The sequence below is a fragment of the Sciurus vulgaris genome (genome assembly GCF_902686455.1).
Source record: "Sciurus vulgaris genome assembly, chromosome: 1".
NCBI lineage: Eukaryota > Metazoa > Chordata > Mammalia > Rodentia > Sciuridae > Sciurus > Sciurus vulgaris.
In genome coordinates, this window is record NC_136461.1 from 79129677 (window position 1) to 79145712 (window position 16036).

The following is a 16036-nucleotide window of genomic DNA, read 5'->3' on the forward strand; positions in this document are numbered from 1 at the left end:
TCTCAACCTTCTTCCTTTGTGTATCATGAATTAATGATACTGCATGTAAGATATGCTACTTAAATAGGAATGGCGATAGCTCCATTTCATTTTCTTTAATCCAAATGTCAGTGACAGGAATTTTAAATCTATTCCAATTTTTTTTTAAGTACTAAATCATTCTGGTTTCTGTAGGACTTTTCTGCCCCTCATAATACCTAGCACATAGCTACCATGGATCTATTTTTAAAATAAAAAATCCATAACACATTATTTGACAAAGTTTGAGAGACTGAGCAAATGCCAAAGCATCTGAAATTTAGGACTAGGACAGAGGGTTCCTAAGATCACACCCAGTTCAACAATTTCCTAGCTGAGTCCTACTCCAAGCAATTGGGCATTAGGCAAAGTTCTAGGGAAACCAGGCTCAAGTTTCCAAGAGTCCTCTCCCAGCGGAGTCACAAAGGTCACATTAAGTAATCAATTATGACAACATGCATGAAAAGTTACCAAGGAGAAAAGTTCATTTGGAACTCAATGGTCAGGGTTTATTGGGGACTAATCACCCAAGCATCTCGTCAGGCATATAAATTCCAGAATCCCAGAAGAAAAGCAGGTGTTCAGCATAAACCACATTATTTGAATAAACAGTTTATGCACAGTGAGCCACTGTTATCAGTTAATGGTGGGAACCTTCCTGAAATCTGTTCTCAGACTTCAACCAGAGGTCAACCTTGCAAACAGGACTTTTCAAGGATAGCCATTTAGGCCTGCTATGTTAACTCTTTTTTATGCAGACAATTTCAGAAAATCCAAGAAAGAGAATAATGAGATACAAGAAGTATATGCATCTAGTTCTACTATTCAGTCTCCTCATAAAATTAAATCTTCTTTATGATTTCCCTCTTTTTTTCTAGAGGTGCCATCACTCTCCCAGTCACCGAACTCCAAAGCACAACATAATCTTTTTTACTCACAACACAGACACTTATTCCTTTTAATGCTCCTCAAATTCATCATTTTTTTTTTGTAGTTCCACTGTCACCATTATAATTAAGATTCTAATCAACTTATATCTGATTAAGAACAATAATGTTTTAACTGAATTCACTGCCTCCAGGTTTTCCGATACATTATATAAATTCTTACATTAATTTGGACTCATTTTCATCATACCACTCTATTCAAAATTCTTCAGTGGCTTGCAGATAATGACAAACTTCCCAAGGGGCTTAGACTACCTTATAGTTTTAATACTCCTACACATACCTTTAAGTTTAGGGTAAACTGAACTACTTGCTGTATACGTGTTATGGTTTGGTTAAGTGTCCTTTAAAGGCCAAAAGGCTTGCTTACCAGCTTAGGGCACTTAAGAGGTAAAGCCCAGGGGAAGGAAGTTAGCTCATCAGAGGCATGACCTTGAGAAAGAAAGATTGTGACTATGACTCCTTCATCTCTCTCTAACTCCCAGCTGCCATGAGGTGAGGGCTTCCTTCACTATGTGCTCCCACCATGATGTACTGTTTCACAACATGCTAAAAAGCAACAAACCAACTGACCATGGACCAAACTCCTCAAAACTACGGGATAAAATAAACTTTTGCTTTAAGTATTTTGTCATGGTGATGGAAAGCTAGTACAATACCAAATAGATAACATATCCTATGCCTCCTCAACTTTATTCAAAATGTAGCCCTGTACTTCTGGGCATGGTAGTACACACCTGTAATCCCAGTGACTCAGGAGGCTGAGGCAGGAAGATTCTAAGTTTGGGTCCAGCCTCAGCAACTTAGTGAGACTCTGTCTCAAAAATAAAATGAAAAAGGACTGGGATATAGGTCGACAGTTCAATCCCCAGTGCCGCCCCCCCCCCCCTGCCATCCCCCCACCGCAAAAAAAGATAAACTTTACTCTACTTGACCTTGTGCTCAACCTCACACCCAAATTCACCTACAGAAATTCTATTTCATTCATTCATTAATCCATTCAACAAGTATTTACTCAATAGCACATGACAGGTGCTTTTCTAGCCACTAGAGTTTAAATTCATTTAAAGTCCACTCAAATTCTACCTTTTCCAAGAAATTTCCACAGGTTCTCAAAGATTTTCTCCCCCTCTTTTTTAATAGACTGAATCTACAATATATATTTATCATAGTTTTCCTTGTAGAGGGTGAGTGTGTGTGTGTGTGTGCACATGCATATGTGTGTACAGTTAGATAACAGAAAGATAGAAATAGTTAAATAGTCTGGTACTGCCTCTAGATGGTAAACATCTAAGGGCTTTGTTTTTATTTCCATTTATATAAGCAGTACTTAGCACAGTGCTTTTTATAATTGGGTGTACTGTTCAGGAAATGTTTGTTGATTTAATTACATTGCTTTTAACACAGAGAATTATAAGGCATTTAACACCCACCACAATCTATCCTCAACTTTTAAAACTCTGAGCCACTGAATCATCTACTTTCTGAATCATCTACTCTAGAAAATTTCTGTATACAATCTCCTCAAAACACTGTGACTTGTCCCATCTTCATTCTTTTTTTTTTCTTCCTGTAACACTGGGTCTTCAAATGCCTACTTCCTCTCTGTCAAAAGAATTATCAGATTTTCCAAAGACTCCTGAAGCCTCTCCCTACTACCATAAAGCCTGACCTGAACATCTGGCTAAAGATTATTTTCTTCCAAATTTGAAATATCATTGCATGAATATGTGTTAATAATTTGCTATGCATACATTTTTTATTTTTTATTGTTAGAACAATCATGTTTTCAAAACTTGCCCTACCCCCTTAAAACTCTAGCCAGAGCAATCAGTAAGACAAAAGAAATTAAGGGGATACAAACAGGAAAAGAAGAACTTAAACTATAACTATTTACCAACATGATTCTATATTTAGAAGATCCAAAAAATTCCACCAGTAAACTTCTAGAACTCATAAATGAATTCAGCAAAGTAGCAAGATATAAAATCAGTACCCATAAATCAAATGCATTTCTATATATAAATGATGAATTCACCACAAGAGAAATTAGGAAAACTACCCCATTCACAATAGCCTCAAAAAAATAAAATAAAATACGAGGGAATTAATCTAACAAAAAGGTAAAAGACCTCTAGAGTGAAAACTACAAAACACTAAAGACAGAAATTGAAGACAACCTTAGAAGATGGAAAGATCTCCCATGCTCTTGGATAGGTAGAAATAATATTGTCAAAATGGCCATACTACCAAAAGTGTTATAATTCAATGCAATTTCTATTAAAATCCCAATGTCATTCTTCATAGAACTAGAAAAAGCAATCATGAAATTCTTTTGGAAAAATAAGAGACCCAGAAGAGCCAAAGCAATCCTTAGCAAGAAGAGTGAAGCAGGAGGCATCACACTACCAGACTTTAAACTACACTACAAGGCAATAGTAACAAAAATGGCATGGTATTGGCACCAAAATAGACATGTAGACCAATGGAACAAAATAGAAGACACAGAAAAAAAACTCACATAAATACAGTTATCTCATACTAGACAAAGGCACCAAAAACATACACTAGAGAAAAGATTGCCTAGTCAACAAATGGTGCTAGGAAAACTGGAAATCCATATGTAACAAAATGAAATTAAACCTCTATCTCTAAACCTGCACAAAAATCGACTCAAAGAGGATCAAAGACTTAGGCACCAGAACAGAGACAGGCCCAAATCTTCAACATGTCAGCTTAGAAACTGACTTCCTTAACAAGACTCCTAAAGCGCAAGAAGTAAAATTAAGAATCAATAAATGGGATGGATTCAAACTAAAAAGCTTCTTCTCAGCGAAAGAAACAATAAATAATGTGAAGAAGAGAGCCCACAGAATGGGAGAAATTCATTACCACATGCAACTCAGTTACAGCACTCATCTCCAAGATATATAAAGAACTCAAAATACGTAACACCAAAAAACAAACAAACAAACAAAAAAAACCAAATAACCCAGTCAACAAATGGGCTAAGGAATTGAAAAGACACTTTACAGAAGAACAAATACGATCAACAAATTTATGAAAAAATGTTCATCGCCTCTTGCAATTAGATAATGCAAATCAAAACTACTCTAAGATTTCATCTCACTCCAGTCAGAATGGCAATTATCAAGAATACAAACAATAATAAGTGTTGGAAAGGATGTGGGGAAAAAGGTATATTCATACATTGCTGATGGGACTGCAAATTGGTGCAACCACTATGAAAAGCAGTATGAAGACTCCTCAGAAAACTTGGAATGGAACCACCATTTGACCCAGCTATTCTACTCCTCAGTCTATACCCAAAGGACTTCAAATCAGCATACTACAATGATGCAGCCACATCAATATTTGTAGCAGCTCAATTCACAATAGCTAAACTATGGAACCAACCTAGATGCCCTTCAACAGATAAATGGATAAAGGAAATTTGGTCCATATACACAATGGAATATTACTCAGTCTTAAAGAAGAATGAAATTATGGCATTTGCAGGTAAATGGATGGAACTAAAGAATATCATGCTAAGGGAAATAAGCCAATCCCAAAAAACCAAAGACCAAATATTCTCTCTGATAAGAAGATGCTGACAATAGTAGGGGTGGATAAGTAGGGAAGAATGAAAGAACTCTAGATGTGCAGAGGAGAATGAGGGGAGGTTGGGGTGGTGGCAACAGGAAGGACTATAGAATGAGACAGACATTACCCTACATACACCTATGATTACACTACTGGTGTGTCTCAGCACCATGTACAGCCAGAGGAATGAGAAATTATGCTCCATTTATGTACAATGTGTCAAAATGCATTCTACTGTCATGTATACCAATTATAACAAATAAAAAAATTAATAATAAAAAAATCTGCATAACCCTGACATATTGAATTATAGTCCTAATTTACTCCTACCACCCCAGCAGGATGTAGTTTTTTTACCCTCAAAAGTTTCCCAGTCTGGATCATGATTTACATAGTCAGATTATTTATTAATGACCTTTCCATGTGCGTTTAGTCTCAATTAGATTTTAACTTTTGGAAGGATATTTCTTTCTTTCTTTTTATATCCCTTTCAGCATTCAATCAATATTTAAATATTTGGACGAATGAATGAATGAAGCAATAAATGCTTCATTAAAACAGGTTAATACAGCAAATACATACAAAATTCAGAATTGAGAGCAAACTACATGGTCTCACATCTTTATTTCCATCCCTACGTGCTACCTGTGCTAACTATGCTTATCACAGTTGGCTTTTGGCACAATGCTCATTCTGTTTTCAAAAGGTGCCATCACTTCTTGTCCTCAGCTACTCTTTGATCATTATCTCCAGTATTTACCTTGGTCAAAAATAACTTGATAAATCAGAAATGTAAAACAAATGAACATAAAACTGCCAAGAAATGATTCTATTTTTAAAATTACAACATTTAAGATGCTAAACTTTACTTACCTGTGTATCTGAATTCCATGTTCTCTAAATATACAACTGAAGCACTGTTCTGTTGATCTGCCATTTTTATTTGTATATTTAATAGAGAAAATAAAATTCCCCATTTTTTTTTAAAACTCTAAAATAATACACTATATTATCAGTCCTTGAGGCAGACTTACTTTTCAACTTCATCTGGGTTTTCAAAAAACAAACTATCCACAGAAAACAAGCAGTCATTTGATTTTGGCATCGTTGAAAACTGGACTTTGTCATAAATCTACAAGATACAGAAAAGGTAATTTATATCTTATTTACAAAGATGTAGAAAATATTTCTGGATAAGTAAACTAGAATCATTAGTTTCTCAGAATGTCCTATAAAATATAACCATAGATTATATTTCCAATTTCATCTTCTGTGACTTTCAAAGCATCTCAGTATCAACATACACTATTCTCTGTTCTCCACCCATTCACATATTTTCACACTTATGCCCCTTTCTTCATACCACACCAATATTTAGAATATTTTCTTTCTGGCAAATTCTTGTCCATTCTTCAAAGTATAGATTAAATGTCATTTTTTTCTTCAAAGACTTTTCTAAATTTGTCCTCTTCAATAACAGAATTAACTGCTCCTTTTGGGCTCTTAATACTTTGTTCATAGTATTGAGTTAGGATAGTACAATTTATTGAATGTATGTATATCTAATACAACTATGTACATATGTAGGAATTTGCTTCAAAATAAAGGAGGAATGGTAGAAGAGTACTGATAAAACAATACTGGTGACAAGTTGGTAATTGCTAAAACTATGTAACATGTATGTGTGGGTTCATAATAATAGTTTATTTTTCATGTGTTTGAACTTTTACAAATTGATAATTCTAACACATTTTTACATTCATATTAAATAATGTGTATATATGTATGTGTATGTATACATATACAAATTCTTTTTTTTAAAGATAATTTTTATATTCAGAGATGTCACCTAAATGTAAAGGGTCTGGCCACCAGGAATATAATAAAAATGTAGGGCTGAATAAAGACTCAAAAGTGATAGGAGACCACAACACCGTTTTTACAGGTATACATTGCTTCTTTCTTATTCCAGTTACTTCCCTGTGCACTTTTAAACTACATTCCAATTTTTTTCTAAATTCTGAAACATGATAGAACATTCTGTAGGTCAAAACATGAAACAAGATGCACAAATTATAAACATGAATTATATTTCACTTCCTCTGTGACAAGTTAATACATTACAAATTTGTCCTCAGGATAGAAATTAAAATCAAAGAAACTATATGGGTACTACCTTGTGGAGAAATCCTCAGTAACAATTCTGAGAATTCCCTGATATGGAAAAAAGACACAAGTAGGACTGACATGGGGAAGAAAGGAACATTTCCATGTCCATCTCTTGAGAAATGCTACTGAAAGGGGGCTAAACCTGCAAACACTTTAAGACTGTTCTTACTGATCCAGAATGTTGTGGAGGTTCACTGTTTTTTACTGGGTTTCCTACCCTCCCATATGTTTCCTTGGCCTCTTTATTTTTCTCAATTTACTAATCACTCAGTCATCAACAAAAAGAAATAGTAAAAAAATGAAATAAATTAGTGTGGTTTCATAAATATCTCAATTTGTTAACATCTTTATTAGGAAAACAATGTTAAAACCTGAAAACAATTATATGAAAAAATGTAAATAAAAATACTTATCATTTTTTATATTGTCCAACAAGTAACAAATGTTTCTTGTCTGGCTTTAGAACTATATATTTTAAATCAACACTTTTTATAAAGTAAAACTCACCAGATCATTTTTATATGGCTTTGCTACCTCGGAATTAAAACAGAAAATCTTAAGGCTAACATTTATATGCTTGAGTTTCTTATTCTAAAATAAAATGCAAATAAGACAATAAAACTACAAATTAAAACTATTATAAGCAGGGGGCTGGTGTTGTGGCTCCGTGGTAGAACGCTTGCCTAGCACCTGTGAGGCACTAGATTCCATCCTCAGCACATAAAAATAAATAAAATAAAGGCATGGTGTCTATGTACAACTATGAAAATATTTTTTTGTTAAAAACGACAACCAAAAACTATTATGAGCAGGGCGCGGTGGCACACGCCTGTAATCCCAGCGACAGGGGAACTTGAGCCAGGAGCTTCGAAAGTTCCACGCCAGCCTCAGCAACTTAGTGAGGCCCTTAACAACTTAGCTTTTCACTGTCTCATAGTAAAAAAAAAAAAAAAAAAAAAAAAAAAAAAAAAAAAAAAGTAATAAAAAAGGGCTGAAAATGGGTTGGGGATGTGGTTCAGTGGTTAGGTGCCGCTGGGGTCAGTCCCTGGTATCAAAAAAAAAAAAAAAAAAAAAAAAAAAAAGGAAGGCGGGAGGTAGGGGAGAGGGAAAAAGGAGAAGAATTTATTAAGTTCTAGGTTTAGACTCAGATGCTAAAATTGTTTTTGTAAGCACAAAATTTGTTGCCTGTAGAGACGTCATGTCTTCTCTAATTATTTTGATAGCAATATAGCACTTTTTATCATTTATAATCCTTATTTATAAGATTTTCAGATTACTCTCTCCAATTTTTAATGTTAAAAGTACAACTTCAAAAGTGCAGAAACTCATATACAAATATATTTACTGATTTGCTAGAAATCGGGAGTGAAGAAACCGAGACCAACTTTCAGCAACTGCAGGGAATCTGACAAAGTAAGAGATAAAGATGGGAACAGATTCCCGCGGTCTCCAGGTCTCCGGCAGAGAAGTCGCTTCAGCCGCAGCCCCGGACCGCGACCCCCGCTCCCACGCGGCAGCCGGGTGGTGCGCCGGAACTCCCGGCGGGCCGGCAGGAGCCTCAGGGCGCGCGTGCGGCCCACGCCCGGAGCGCTGGCGCCACGCACTCCACCCCCGCCTCCTTCCCGCGGCCGTAAGGTGAGGCGCATAAACGGATGCGGAGGCCCTACCAGCTTGAGCTCAGAAGGGACACCCAGGGCTCAAAACCAAGCGGGGCGAGAGCTACCGGGCCAAAACACCACACGGTCAGCCCCGTGGCGGGTAGGTCCCTTTCCTGCGCGAGCCAGGCGGCTTCCTGACAGGAACGCGCTGAAGAGCGTGGCGCCGGTGTCGGCGCGGGCCTAAAGCTTGGGGACCTGGCCAACACCCCGCCACGGGCAAGCCGGGTCCCCACCTCCCTGCAGGCTTCCAAGCCGGTCCCCACCTTTCCGGCGGGGCGCCTGCGCTCCCAGCCCTCACCTCCCAGCCGGCAACTCGAGCGGGAGCGCCGATTCTCCAGCCCCTCGGAAGACCCCCCACCGCGCCAAGGGGTCTTAGCCGAGCTCCAAGCAATAGATCGCCAGGACTCGACTTCTCCTTTTCCACCGCTCCTGGTTTCTGTATCATTCGCAGGGTACTGTATCAACTCTCATTAAATAAACATCTTAATTTGAGGTGTTAAGAGTCTACCAAGTGATAGCTCGTCCCTAACATAGCTTGCTTCTCCAGCGCCCTAATCGCCACCCAACTCCTAAACACTCCAACCTGCCTTTCTCATGGAAGTTAGGCCTCAGTTCTGGGACCTCCATCCTCTTATTCCTAAAAAAGTGCTTTACGTATATTATTTATCAAAATACCACGATGAGACCCATGAGGTCAATATCACCTTGATGAACTTATTTCAGAGATAAAATTAAATTTCAAAAATAAATATTTTTTAAAGTACGACATTTAAAAATGTTTAACCATCAAGAGTTTACAAAAACTGTGTACTTATAGATGTGGACAGACTATAAGTTAACCTTTTGAATTTCTTTAACAGAATTGTCTGAAGATTGGCAGGGGTTGCTTTTGCTGGAAAACTTTTATGGATGGTAAAATAGCAATTAATCAACGATGTCTTTCTTGTAGGGATATGTATCCTTTTAAAACCCCCCACATCTGACATCTAGAGGCCATATGCTACTGTCTGCTTTATTCTATGGGCTTTCTCTCTGTAACTCTGTTTAAATTAGCTATATGGCCTTGGAAAAACACAAACTTTAAGACTTAGTTCATTATCCCCAATGATATTGATGATTCCTAACTCTTAAATATTCTTGCAAGGGATAAATAAAATAATAGCGGTAATAGTCCTAGCACATGATAAATACTCAAAAATATCCTTTCATCTTCCCTGGAACATAAAATCATTCCAGGATTTTGATAAACCAATTATTTTACTAATGATAAACTAATATTCAGGCAAAATAACTAATACTCTAATAACCTAATAAACTATTCATACTAGAAAGGTTGAATTACCATTCCTCTCAAAGGTACTGAACTATATATTTAATAATGAAACTGTCTTAGCCAAAGAAGATACATATATTAGGAACCCAATGCTTATGAATCCTCCAATCTGTTGAAATTTAATCCCAATGTGTTGCTATTTGGACCTTTGGGAGACAATTAGTTCATGAGGTGAGAGACCTAACTTGCTCTTTTCCCATCTTGTGAGGATTCAAGGAGAGTCAGAAAGGAGGCCCTCAGCAGATACCAGATCTGCCTGCACTGTGATTTTGCATTTTCCAGTCTTCAGAACTGCGAGAAATAAATTGTTTAAGCCAACTAGTCTTTGGTATTTTGTTCTAGCAACCCAAACAAAAACAGCATTTGTGATAAATTGTGGGATTCAGCAATAGGCTAATACAGAAAAACCTATTGTCAAAGCGCACAGTAGCAAATGGTCACTATGTTCATAAATAATTTATTCAAGAATGTACCAGAAATTTGCTGGGGATATAGCTCAGTTGGTAGAGTGCTTGCCTCACATGCACAAGGCCCTGGGTTCAATCCCCAGCACACACACACACACACACACACAAAGAATGTACCAGAAATTCTATAGAGCCTGCCTTTCCCCTAAAATAACTTCATACAAATATGAAAAGTTTAGTTTTTAAAAAGAAACATTAGGACATTGATTACTAAAATTTCCATTTTGGGTATTGGTTTTTTTGTTTGTTTGTTAAACAGTGCTGCCACATTTCTCAAGAGAACATTTTAATCCTGAAGATTTAATTTTACAATCAATGCTATAACAATCCTCCAAATTAAATAACTTACCATTTGAAATAAAAAGTCATCCATATCAACTTCTGAGTGCAGAGCTCTGCTAACTCATTCCCCAATGAAACTGGTGGAAATTACAGAAACAACTATTCATACCCTCTGGAAATGGGCATAGGGGCAAATGGCAAAAGAAAAATCTGTTCAAGAAAAAAATCTCTGAAAGTTCTGCAAGAAAGGCCAGAGTCTGGTATTTTAAAGAAGCCAGCTTCCTCTTTCCCTCCTCCCAGCTTAGCAAGGCAGAGTCCATTCTAGACTCTTATGGTCAAGATCACAAGGTTCCCTCTGTCCTAGCTTTCACCTAAAGAGAGAGCTTTATTTTCCTTCCTTCCTTCCTTCCTTCCTTCCTTCCTTCCTTCCTTCCTTCCTTCCTTCCTTCCTTCCTTCCTTCCTTCCTTCTCTCCTTCCTTCCTTCCTTCCTTCCTTCCTTCCTTCCTTCCTTCCTTCCTTCCTTCCTTCCTTCCTTCCTTCCTTCCTTCTCTCCTTCCCTCCTTTCTTCCTTCCTAAATTTTGGTACAATATGCATAGTATTCAACCATTCCTAAGTGTATAAGTGTCTTTAAATACATTCACAATGATGTATAACCCTCACCATTGCCTATATGCAAAGTTTTTCATCATCCTCCCCAAGATTTAGTACTCATTAAACAGTAACTCCTTTTTCCTTTCCTGCCCTCCAACTCCTGACAACCTCTATTCTACTCTCCATGTCTTTGAACTTGCATATTCTAAGTTCCTCATATAAGAGGAATCATCAGGCCATGGGGTTCACTAGGTGGGGAGGGGACCACTGGGTGTAAGTGCCGTGGGGGTTCCTGAGGGGACCCAGCTGTGTGAAGCCTGCCCTCAGTCAACCTGAGGCAGATGCTTACCTAGCCCTCCCCTTTCCTATCCCAGGGTGTTCTATTCCTGTCCTTTGCTGGTCCTTGCTTTGCCTTGCTCTGGAACCAGAGGTATCTGCCCTCCTGACTCAGGCCTCTCTCCTTGTTCTCTGTGAGTTCCTGTGCCCCTTCTAAGTCATACCTGCCTGGAAATGACCACACTCTCTTCCCAGCCACTTTGTACCTGTCTGCAATTGACACTTGAGAATTATGTATCCTTCTCCTCACAGTGAGCTCATTCTGACCTTTCTTCCAGTTGAATTCCATCTCTATTCCAGGACCTATTAAAACTCAATTCGAACTCGGAATCTAGAGAAATGCCTTCTGTGAAGTTCTCTCATCTTGCCTGTTCCTAGTACTTACTATCTAATCAGAAAGTGTCTCTCTCTCTCTCTCTCTCTCTCTCTCTCTCTCTCTCTCTCTCTCTCTCTCTCTCTTCCACATAACTTTTCTCCTCTTCTTTCTACATTTTCCTTTTCCATGAACCATCTGTGATTACCTTGAAGACCTTCTTGGAGTAAATTTTTTTTTTACTCTCAACATGAAATTTGCAATTTTTTTATGTACTCTGGATCAAATTTACAAACCATGTCAACAATGGACACAAAATTCTTTGATCTTAAGTTATTTGAAAATATTGTAAGAAAAAGCAATAAAGAAAAATGAATGCTTATTTTAGAAAAAGAATCACGAAATATTTGTCCTTCATGTTTGGTTTATTTTACTTATGTTTTCAAGATTCATCCATGTTGTAGCATGTATCAGAATTTCATTCCTTTTTTATTATTTTATTTTATTTTATTTTATTTTATTTTATTTTTTGTGGTGCTGAGGATTGAACCCAGGGCCTTGTGCTTGACAGGCAGGTATGCTACGAACTGAGCTATATTCCCACATTCCTTTTTAAGACTGAATAAAATTCCATTGTATGTAGATAGAACATTTTGTTTGTCCATTTGTTATCCTGGTTGGGATCATTCGGGTTGCCTCCATCTTTTTGTGATTGTGAACAGTGCTGCTAGGAACATTTGTCTATAAATATCTCTCTGAGTCCCTGCTTTTAATTCTTTTAGATATGTACCTAGAAGTAGAAAACCACTCATATGGTGGTTTTGTTTAAGACTTTTTAAAAAACACCAATTGTTTTCTGTAGCAGATGTACTACTTTCTGTTTCCATTAACCAATACAAACATTCCAACTTCTCCACATCCTGGCCAACCTACCGTTTTCCATGTTTTCATATTATAGCCATTGTAGTAGATAGGAAATAGTATCTCATTTTAGTTTTGATTTTTATTTTCCTAATGACTAGTGGCATTATGCATCTGCATCTTTTTCTGTTCTTCATGGTCATCTAAATATCTTCTTGGTGGAAATGTCTATTTAAGTCCTTTGCCAATTTGTGGGGTAAGGGGTTATTTATCCATTTGCTGTTGAGTTTTTAAATTTTTTTTTTACATATTGGGTACTAGTCTTTCATTATATATGTGTGTGTGTGTATGTGTGTATGATGTATATGTGTATATTACATATATATATACACATACATATATGATTTGAAATCTTCCTATTCCATAGATTTATGATCTTTTATGATAGTATACTTTGGTGCATTAAAGTTCTTAATTCCAATGAAATCCAATTTATCTGTTTTTTCTATTGTTGCCCTGAATTTTGTGTCATATCCATGAAGTTGTTGTCAAGTCCAAAATTAAAAAGAGTTTCTCCAGTGTTTTATTTAGGAGTTTTATAGGTTAAGCTCTTATGTTTAGGTCTTTGATCAGTTGTGGGGGCCAGGATCATCATGGATCATTAAGGTATATTCATGTGGATTAGGGTTAAGGGAGGAACCACATTTCAAATAAAAATTGAGGGCAGTATATAATTTCCAGAAAGACTAGGAAAGTTTATTTTTTAAATTTTTCATTTGTTCTTTTTAGTTATACATAACAATAGAATGTATATTTGACATATCATACAAACATGGAATATAACTTCCCATTTTTGTGGTTGTACGTGATATGGAATTACACTGGTCATGTATTCATACATGAACATAGGAAAATTATGTCCGATTCATTCTACTCTCTTTCCCATTCCCACTCCCCTTCTTTTCCCCCCATTCCCTGCTCCAATCTGATGAATTCCTCTCCCACCACCACCACCCACCTATTGTGAGTCAGTATCTGCATATCAGAGACAACATTCGGCCTCTGTTTTGGGGGAACTGGCTTTCACTTAACATTATAGTCTCCAGTTCCACCATTTACCAGCAAATGCCATCATTTCATTCTTTATGGCTAAGTAATATTTTATTGTATATATGTACCACATTTTCTTCATCCATTCTTCTGTTGAAGGGCACCTAGGTTGGTTTCATAGCTTAACTATCGTGAATTGAGCTGCTACAAACATTGATGTGGCTATATCACTGTAGTATGCTGATTTTAAGTCCTTTGGGTATATGTTGAGGAGTGGGGATAACTGTCAAATGGTGGTTCCATTCCAAGTTTTCTGAGAATTTCCATACTACTTTCCAAGGTAGTTTCACCAATCTGCAGTCCCATCAGCAATGTGTGAATGTACCCTTTTCCCCACATCCTCACCAACATTTGTTGTTACCTGTATTCCTGATAATTGCCATTCTGACTAGAGTGAGATAAATCTCAGTGTAATTTTAATTTTCATTTATCTAATTGGAGTTTAAAAGACAAATAATAGGTGTTAATGACACAGAGAAAAACAGTTTTTGGTTAATGCAACTGATGCCACAATTTCTAGATCACATATCCAATGTCACCAAATTTTTCTCTGTAATCTTCTTTTAAACTCCAAGTGATTAGGAGGAGTTGATATGGAAACATTAAAGTTGGTGACTCTAGAAAAACAGGAACAAAGAAACGTTGAAGATTTAGAACTATTTTTGTGGATGAGAACCAATATATATTATCAGATTTGGATAAGAAAAGGTAAGGTAAGCATTTGAGAAGAATCTGAAAACTATACCACTAACATCTGAGAAAATAAAAGAATAAAGGAAATAAAGATAGTTTTTTTAGGATGGAATTTTTAGGAGGAAAGAGAAGTTTAGGGAGTTCTATGCAATTCTGTATGGAAGAGTCCAGTGCTATTTATACAGTCAGTAGATGCTTAAATAGCAAAAGGATGACCAAATTAAGCATAAATTGAAGGATAATTATTCTTTAGGGAAAATTCAACAAACAGCTATGTAACCAAGAATATAATAGATGTACAGTGATTAGAAAATAATTTCTTAAGTTTCAGCTATTAAAGAGAATATTTAATGGTGTTGGACAAGACCTTGAACCCATATTTCAGGAAATCTCTTTAGTTTTTTCTTCAGGGAAAATATTTACTCCTCCTTGGTAAATAGAACTCCAAAAAGATGAAAATAGATCTTCCCCGAGACACGTTATAATCAAAATGCCTAATATAGAAAGTAAGTAAAGAATATTAAAAGCTGTGAGAGAAAAATGTCATTGCATTTAGAGGCAAACCAATAAGGCTTACTTCTGACTTCTCAAATCAGACCCTAAAATCAAGAAGGACCTGTAATGAGATATTCCAAGCTCTAAAAGAAGACAATTTCCAGCTAAGATTGCTCTATCCAGCAAAGCCATCTTTCAGAATCAATGAAAAAATAAATAAAAACTTCCATGATAACGATAAACTAAAAGAATTCATGACCACTAAATCAGTGCTACAGAGAATACTTAAATATAGTCTGCTTACAGAAGAACTCACAAACAAATCACCAAAGTTCTCCAATATGTAAAGCTCACTAGAAGAGTAACGAACTAAATTAAAATCAAAGCCAAATTAAATATAGCAATAAAGTAAAATGGCAGAAAATAACAAATATCCATAAAAACACTGAATGTAAATGGTCTAAACTTTCCAATTAAAAGTCATAGATTGTCACAATGAATTTTAAAAAACAAGATCTAACTAACTATATGCTATTTGCAAGAGACTTTTGTCATGGCAAAGATACTCATGGGCTGAAAGTAAAAGGAAGGAAAAAATTCTATGCACATGGAGTCCAAAAATAAGCAGGAGTAGTTATTCTCATATCTGAGAATGTAGATTTCAAGCAAAAATTAAGCAGAAGAGAAAGAAAACCACTGCATACTGGTAAAGGGAACAATCTAACAAGAAGATATAATGACAGTATATATTTATGCCCCATATGACAGTGCACCTAATTACATTGAATAAAATAGTTCTTGATATTAAATCCCAAATAGACCCCAATACAATAAGTGTAGGTGATTTCAATATGCTCATTTCATCAACGGACAAGTAATTCAAACACAAAATCAATATAGATATTTCTGACCTAAATAATACTATGAATCAAATGGACCTAACAGAAATCTACAGAATATTTCACCAAAAAATCAGCTGAATTCATTTTCTTCTCAGCAGTTCAAGGAACCTTTTCCAAACTGGATCATATTCTAGGTCACAATGTAAATCTTAGCAAATCTCAAAAAACTGACAAATTCCACGCATCCTGTCAGATCATAATGGAATGAAACTAGAAATCAACAGTAAGAAAAATTAGAGAAACCACATAAACACTT

The 16036-nt window shown here is 36.2% G+C and overlaps 1 protein-coding gene across 1 annotated transcript in view; it reads right to left on the reverse strand.

The window, feature by feature from the left end:
- The window catches only part of HFM1 (helicase for meiosis 1), a 105370-nt gene extending 98032 nt beyond the window's left edge, over positions 1-7338 (reverse strand). Inside the window, 2 exon segments of the mRNA XM_079152637.1 lie at positions 5603-5700; positions 7245-7338. Of these exon segments, the coding sequence (XP_079008763.1) occupies positions 5603-5673 (71 nt within the window). The 5' untranslated portion in view covers positions 5674-5700; positions 7245-7338.
- Between the last annotated feature and the right edge of the window lie 8698 nt (positions 7339-16036).